The 8,333-nt window shown below is 38.6% G+C and overlaps 1 protein-coding gene across 1 annotated transcript; it reads right to left on the reverse strand.

Moving 5' to 3' along the window:
- Positions 1–438: 438 nt before the first annotated feature.
- On the reverse strand, positions 439–5,411 carry LOC139739973 (cytosolic iron-sulfur assembly component 2A-like). Its single transcript, XM_071650570.1, has 6 exons — positions 5,388–5,411; positions 4,077–4,315; positions 2,437–2,607; positions 1,924–1,973; positions 1,092–1,137; positions 439–592 (listed from the first exon to the last, which is right to left on the reverse strand). Exons 2-6 carry the CDS (start codon positions 4,288–4,290, stop codon positions 492–494), a joined length of 582 nt encoding a protein of 193 aa, XP_071506671.1. The 5' UTR covers positions 4,291–4,315; positions 5,388–5,411; the 3' UTR covers positions 439–491.
- Between the last annotated feature and the right edge of the window lie 2,922 nt (positions 5,412–8,333).

Below are 8,333 nucleotides of genomic sequence, written 5' to 3' on the forward strand. Positions count from 1 at the left end.
ATTCTAGGATCCTCTATGATGCAAGCACATCATAATAATACTTCGCAGGATTGATATAAGATGTAGATGTAGATTGACATAACAGCAGTCACAATCAAATGTTCACCATGAACTCCATATCTTTCCCCACGCAGGTGGAACGTACTTCAGACTTTCAGATATTGGTAACAAACTATGGGTTTCCTCCCATTCTCCTCTCTTCCGAAGCGGAATATTCTCACCAGATGCAGTATGTTTGTCTGCTGAGCAGCAGATCTCGCCAAACAAAGAAATGAGGAGTACCCCCGGGGCGAATGGTTTCACAAATGCAACCACCTATCCTCCAGAGCCTTAATGCGCTTCATCCCTGGGAATGGAGAGCATCTGACCATTGCACTGAATGGACTTCATCTCATCTGATTCCTGCAGTATGCGTGAGATCTCTCTGTTCACGTTCTGTCGAAGGAATGATCGACACTCTTATACTGCAGTGCCAGTGTTCCTCACAGTCATCAGTAGTCCTCTATGCTGACACATTTTTCCACAAGTTTCCTGAGATTTGGATTCTCCATGGCAGCTGCAATTCTTTCCTTGTCATTTATCTGCTTGTTAACTGGAAGGAAAAGGGGAAAAGTATGTTAAAGGCAACATCCTACGAATTGACAGTTTACTAGTATCTTCAGGCAGTGATAGTGGTCTTTGATCCCTTCACCTTTATTTTTTCTCTGTACATCACAAAAATAAGTACAAAAAGTTATTGCAAATGGGGGGGGGGGGGAGATACAAAACTGCAACAAATCTGAAGTCCCACATGTATAACTTTGTGCAGGTCTTTGTAATGATTTTATTAAACCAAGGGGGAAAATAAAAACTGTGTATTACAAAAGACAAATTTGTTTTTCCATCCTTTGCATCCTATTACAGCAGACCATCTGTCATCAACTTCACACCATGCAGCTTATATAACAGGTCTATTCGACAGGTATGTTACGATGCCAGTCTATTTGGAAATAAAGGGCTCCATCTATATGTTCTTCAAACTATGTGGAGCCCACAAATGACAGTGTTCGGGTCCCTACACTTATATCTCCCCTGGATGGGTCTATACTTACTCTCGTCTTCTGTTGCATGAGTTCCTTTCTTCACCACGATATCAATCTGTGTATGGCCATAGCAGAAACAAGGGAACATGACACGAACAGCTCCAGAGCAATACAAATGTAAGAGCGAAAAGGCTGCACACATTCAATCAAATACAGTGCAATACCAAAAGAACTTTCCACTAAGTTAAGCTGTATGTAAGTGTGTCATACATGTAATTCAAATAATGCACACATAGTACAGGGACCTCAACTACTTGAAAAATAAAATTTTCTCAATTCTCAGCTTACAAGTTAATTAATCTGGTTGAACAGTGAGCCGTCCACTGAGCATTCAATCAAAAACAATGGCTAGAAATTTAATCATCATTTGCCTATAAAGAAAAAGTAATGAAAAGATTTGAGTGATGTATCACATTATGACAGCTTTTTAACATCTGTATGGAGGCAATGAAAGCTACAAATATACAATCATTCACTTTGTGTGGGATGATAAGGAAAATATGGCTGTATTTTGTAATTTTAGTCAAATGTCTTTCACATGCTAATTTTTTCCCCTACAATTCCTTCTGATAATTAATAATTTACTTATACCTCTCAATAATATCTCAACTGACTAATATGAATAAGCTCATGTACAAATTATAATTTACTGAGGGCAATACAATGCATAACAATACCACATAAAACAAAACAAATACACACACAATCCTAGGAAAGAATATCTAAGAGCATCACATAGCAAGATAATGAAATCAAGTCAAACAGATTTTTTGTTGTCCATGTGTTGCCTTATTACATATCTTTCTCTTTGTGTGTTTAATTTCCAAAGACTTATACATACCTTATGCTTGTTTGGAAGACTTCTGTCTAGCCTGACACGTAAACACAGCCCTGCAAAGATGAAGCAATCCAGGAATTTCACAGGGGATTTGAACTTAATCTTTTGTATAATTATGTACTTCAATTCTTCTTCAGCTGTTTGTTTTAGTTACATGGATGACATCTCAAGTTTGGTCTACAGAACTTCAATATTCAAGTCTAAAGTTAATCTACTGTTCAGAAAAAGATATCAAAATGAACACAACTATGTTTGTTGTAGGGGTTTGAGTTGTGCAGTTTCATTTGTTTGGGGTTTTTTAGAAGCTGGTTGGTTGGCTTCATATTTGTTATGTTACACAAAGGAAAGCTCTAGAATTATGTGCTGACCAAACCAAGGAAATAGAATGATGGATGATAAATGACATGACAAAAAGATATTCAGCAAATAAAGGTCACTACACTTAAGTCACCTTGTCAAGGTTTGTGTTTGTGGTCAACCAAACAAACTTGGTCCTTGATGGGATATTCAATTTACCTATCAATGTTGCTAGGGAGCAGTGTGGTACAGTTGGGGTGAACTCGATATTGATCATGTGACCCTGCTCTTCCGTCTCAAGGGCAGAAACTATGACGCCATCTTCGTAGACTACCTCCAGCTCTTCCAGAGAGTTTGGTTTTTCAGGATCTCTGATGTCTCGAATCAAATCTTTGGAAACAAAAGGGAGTAACTTCTCACTAAATGCACCCTGTTTGAAATTTCAAAAAGTATAAACGAAGGTAATACTGTTTGGTAATACCGTTTGAACAAACAAGTTGAGTAAAACATTCCAAATATGTATACATAGCCATTCTACAAATATGAATTCCCTATCCATTTGTTGGCAGCAACAGAGTAACACACTTTCGGGTGGATTTCATGTCATTTGGTTTTCTGACAACTTCGATTAGCAGAAGGCAAAAAAAAAAAAAAAAATGGCTAGGGCACAGAATCCACACACGGGTATCACTTCACTTCATTTCTTAAACTTATGCATGTTTGCCACGTAAATATGTTCAAAGTGCTTTCCTCTGAAAAAAGAAAAAGAAAAAAATACATATATTTATATTTACACTATGTAAACTCTCAGAGCATCAGGAAATTACTATAACCCTCTGTCATTACACTAGTAAGACAATCTATCATATCAAAAACGTTATTTTTTGGAGGAAACTTATCAGAGTACTCTTGAAAAGATTTTGAGATATGCTGTATCAGGGTGCAGTATTTTATTTCACTCATACTACGTATCAATATTAATGTCAACCTACCAACCTGCATGAGTGGTAATGAATCAACTTGCTGCTTCACCACTCAACCTCTGACCAATAAGGATGTGTGTAATGGTACACAATCACATCAGTTCATTGATATTTTTTCAGTAGAGTGAAAAAGAAATACATCATTGGTGAAGATGTAATTTCTTATGAGAGAAATTACTTTCTTTTATCATTTCATTTCTTAATCCTGTACATCAAGAATCATGATGAGAGATTGGTGCTTAAATCTTGTTGATTGTAGCCTGGGAGATACACCCACCAACAGGATGTGCATAAATTACTGTAAAACACAATATTTTTGTGGCATGGAATTTTCACAAATTGGAGCAGACAGCCTTTTTTCGCAGCATGAAATTTTTGCGAGTTGCCTCAAACATTCGATGCGTATAGCAAAGTATAGCGTAGGCAAGAATTTTCATGTGCATTTTAATTTTGTGAATCCTGGCTCTCGCAAAATTCGCAAAATCAAAATGCACGCGAACATTCCTTGTTTTATAGTATGTCGCCTGCATAATCTGTAGATATTACTTGTCAGTGTCAAGGTGTGTCTGCTTTTGACGTAAGTTTTCCAAAACCTGTCTGTAAGCATCACAAGTAACAGATACATTTGATGTTCCAAGTGAACAGATCAACTTGACAGAAAATACTTCCTCACACTGAAAGTGGGATTGAAGCACTGGCATTAATGCAGTTGCACTCTTCCTATACTATTATCTCATAGTATATTGTTCTGCATGTATGCACCTCCCAGCTGAGTCCTAGGAGTAAGGGTTAGGGTTAGGGTAAAAGGGTTTGTTGTGGCATGATTAAAGGAGTACAAAATTGCATGCAGCATTTGATAAGCACAGAAGCACTCACCATACACTGCCCCTGCCATTTCGTCCAGTTCTTCCTGTGTGGTCCAGTCTGGGCAGGGTGACGGCACACTGTTTGGGACACTTTCCGTTTCATCCATTTGAACCGTCCCGGCCACCCCAGGCCCATTCCCCTCTTCTTTGACTGCAGTTTCACCAAGACGTCCTTGAAGGAACATCTTAGCCGCATACAGGGTGGTCAAGAGAGTCATCAGCATTGGGTTAGGCTGGTTTTGATGCCCTCTGCAGTGATGAGAAACCAGCAGGTAAAAACTTTGATTCTCTTGAAGTAAAATAATCATTAATCTAAATAGAATCTAGAGTGAACCCAGACATTAAATGGTAAAATCCGGAAGTGAGTTCCTCATCTTGACGTTGGGACATATCCTAGGAGGAGGAGCATGCCCTACAGGGCGGGCGGGACCAGAGGGGTTGGGTGGTGGGGAGGCTCAGCCCCCCCCCCCCCCCCCCAATTTTTTTTTTTTTTTTAAACCCCGGAAGTGACACTACTGACTACAGTACTAGAAAAAGAAAAAAAGAAAATGAAACCTTTGAGCATAGTAAGGCGTTTGCTTTTGCACTGGAGACCTCTTTTTTTTTTCATATCTTCTTCTTCTTCTTCTTCTTCTTTTGCTTGTCAGCTGAAGAAACCCGAAATGGAATGAGAAAGATGAGCTGAAGACTTTCTTGGGGCACTTGTGAATGTTAGCTATAAATTTAAGTCAATAACCCTGAAAAAGGCCCCTATCCCACTTTTGAAAACGTGGCACTGGCCATGCTCATGCTCTCAGTTATATGTGCTGCTGTTAGTGTTAACTTCTCTGATTCGTCTGAACTGATCCCCGACAAGAGTTATTTTATTGACCAGTGTTTTGTCAAATTTGTAGGGTAAAAATGGTCTTAAAATCTTTAAAATTTGGGTCTAGTATTTAGCAAGCACTTTTCGCTTATTTTCACTCTCAAATTCTATGCAACAATTATATTTACGGGAAAAAGTGTTAAACATGAAATGAGTGAAATCTACAGTACAAAATGTTGCAAATGTAGATATAAACATACCTCTCCTGGAAGTTGAATTGAATTTAATTCGGCATTTAATTCAACAATTTCGTACTGGCAGGCAACGAATAATCACACGTGTGGGACTTAACCGACGCAACAACGTTACTACACGTTTAGTTTGGCTGCTTCACTGTAATCATACGTAACTTTGAGAAAATATAAATACACAACTGCATTACACAGCTCTGAATGTGAATATACAGGTTGAAAAAAAAAACAACAACACATAATCAAAGAAGTTTCGTATAACTACCATCACGAAGCAGAGGAAGAAATCACATATCGCCTACCGATGTTTACTACACCACCGATCCCATAACTTGGCCCAGAACGCATTTATATGCATGCCTAGCGCATACTGCTAGTGGGTAAGCATCGCATAAAGTGGCACAGAACTCGTTCTGTGATAAGTGGTGGTCCGATGGTTCCGTGTGGCTGCTCTTTCTGCTGGTGACTTTAGCGCCATCTATCGCCGTGCGACAGCCGACAGCGTAACTGTACCGCCGTTGACGGTCAGGGAATTTCGAAAAACGTTTGCATTTAACATGATATTTTGTTGCCCCGGTATCAGATTGTCAGGGATATTTTTGGTTACACAAATAATTGAAGAAGGGAGAAGGGAGGGGAGGCTGTTTTGAAGGGAAAAAATGAATAATGCAAATTGTTATTATTGCTATTCTCTTGTATACAACAATTAAGGGACCTGTTCCACGAAAAACACGTCAAGCTTTACTGAAACTTTTTAATTTTCTCATGTCCGTTAAAAAACAGTTTAAGCCATTCTGTTTGTTTTATCTTATTATTTCTGTTGAAGAAAAACAGGCTTCATCCACAACGATGGTCTAAATATTCCTTTCTGGCGACGGCATGGCAAGTAACTTGGAACTAAAGCAGTGTATTACCTTGACAAGGAAGGTGCATGGCGGACATTTCTTTGATATGCAAATCTGCTTTCGCTTCTCTTGATGTAGGGGCAAGCATGGTGTCACCGGACACCATGGTATTACCGGACACGCACATTTTTGCGTACTAATGACATTCTGTACGCGCGAGACTTCGTAGATTAGCCTCAGAGAACTTTGTGTGGACCGAAATCGCAAAAAACGCCACATAAAAATGTAAAAACACGAAAAAATTCACATTTTACCTCAAATTTATAGTTGAGTGACCCGCACCTCGTTTATAGTTAATATTTATGCATGTTTGAATCACATTTCGCGACTGAAATTCCATGAAATCCCACTCACATACAGGAAAAATGCTGAAGATTCTATTAGAACCAAAAGTTCACTGATCAATATCGGAAAAATTGTAGCTATCGTCCTCAAACGCGAACGATGCGGAATAGTTGTGCGCTAAGGGGCACGCAACTCATCACCCGCGCGTGCAGCTCCCATAGACAAAGCACGTATACTCTAACCAGTTGTCGATTTCTCACAAGGTTTTATTGCGTGAACTGTTCGAAATGGTCAAGACAGACATTTTACTGTAAAATACGAAATTTGAGCTTCATTTGCAGATTTTTTGTGTGTGTCATCCGCTCGGTGAGAATGTGTACGGTGATTTGTGGGATGAATTGTGATTCTGGTGCAAGGATTAGGTGCGAAAGACCTCGATTATTCGATTACGAAAATAGCGTCCGGTAACACAATGCGATTTTGCACCGCGCAAAAAACCACTATTTTTAGAGGGGTATGTTTGAAGCATATTTTCTAAAAACTGGAACGAAGAAATGACGTAAGTTGGCTGAATTCGTAATTTCCATGAGTCTGTGAATAAGTGGTGTTGTTTTTAGCCGAAATTTCATTCTATGAGTACGGAATTCAAAGCCACAAAGAAAAGCGTCCGGTAATAGGATGTTCCACCCTACAAAAGAGATTCGGACTGATATATCATGTTTAATACCAGGCCTATATAAAAGGTTTGTACTCCGTTCTTTACAGTCCTTATCAGGACTTTTGAGTTACGGAGGGGGCCTTTGAAATTTAAATTTAAATATTTTAGAAAGAGCTAGGTAAGAAATTACTGAATACCTTTTTCATTGAGTTCGCTTGCTTGCGCGTCTTATACTATCCTATTCCCGTGATCTTTTTGTTCTTGGTAATGTTGTTTTATTTATGACCGTTGTGAAGACGTAAATGAGATCCTCCTTGCTATCAGGGCCTGATACAATTTCATTTTATCATCTTCATCCAGCCCTGGGACTCGACTGTATCGCCAGGCGAAGTTTTATCCATTATTTTTATGCCGCTGATGTAATAATAATAGTTATGAGCAGTAACTTGTACCCAGGGTTTGCAAAACGAGGTGTCTTTTGTTGCTTCCTTTAGGCCTTACCATTTTAATACTACCAGTACCATCCGCGTCTGGTATGAAAAGGTACTGATATTCTTCTTCTTTTCCTTCTATTTCTTCTTCTTCTTTCTTCTTCTTCTTTTCTTCTCTTCTTCTTTTTCTTTTCTTCTTCTTCTTCCTTACTTTGTTTTGTTTTGTTTTGTTTTGTTTTGTTCTATTTCGTTTTCAGGTTTTTATTTTTGTTTTTGGGGTTTTTTTTTTGTTGTTGTTGTTGTTGTTTTTTGGTGTTTTTTTTTTGGGGGGGGGGGGTCGTGCACAGGTCCATATTGCCCTGTGACGGGTCAGAATCTTGACTCCTTAAGTCAAACCGCAAAGTTACTACAAGCTGCAGCTGCAGCACCGCGGCAGAGCGTTTGCGACCGCAAATCAAGATCATGCTAGACAGTGCGCCAGCTTGTCACGAAATGGCGTTCAAGTTCATGTTCCCGCTTACAGCCGCCACTGAGCCTAACTCTCTCTCTCACTCTCCCTCTCCTACATCATCGACTGCGGCAAATAGAAGAATGAAGGATTGAGAAACTTTTCTGAAAACCAAACACGCTTTTATATTCTTCATATCTTGTGATTATTTTATCTTCATCAACATTGTGTGTGATGTTTCACTGTGTTTATACGTTATGTAAAATTCTTCATGTGCTATCATATTTTTTCATATCTCTAAATGTTTCACATTTCTGAGTTGGTCAGTGACATTTCATTTTGATGTAATCTAATTTCATCTTATTTTATTTTTTAAATCTGTACAATTTTAAGGGCCTTTGCTACTTTTTTCCCCGCGATATTCCAAGAAGACTGATAATGATTTTCCATGCATGGTAGATCATAATAATAATAATAATAATAA

Source organism: Diadema antillarum, unplaced genomic scaffold, assembly GCF_040938485.1.
Source record: "Diadema antillarum isolate AM-2024a unplaced genomic scaffold, OU_Dant_1.0 seq00000822_RagTag, whole genome shotgun sequence".
In the NCBI taxonomy this organism is placed as follows: Eukaryota; Metazoa; Echinodermata; class Echinoidea; order Diadematoida; family Diadematidae; genus Diadema; species Diadema antillarum.

Bases quoted from the DNA above. Each gene is read 5' to 3' on its own strand.
- LOC139739973 (XM_071650570.1), bottom strand. From the start codon at position 4,290: ATGCTGATGACTCTCTTGACCACCCTGTATGCGGCTAAGATGTTCCTT. The intron at 2,608-4,076 runs GTGAGTGCTTCT...TTGTTTCCAAAG, and splicing joins AATGGCAGGGGCAGTGTATG to ATTTGATTCGAGACATCAGA. The intron at 593-1,091 runs GTAAGTATAGAC...TTTTCCTTCCAG, and splicing joins TCATGCAACAGAAGACGAGA to TTAACAAGCAGATAAATGAC.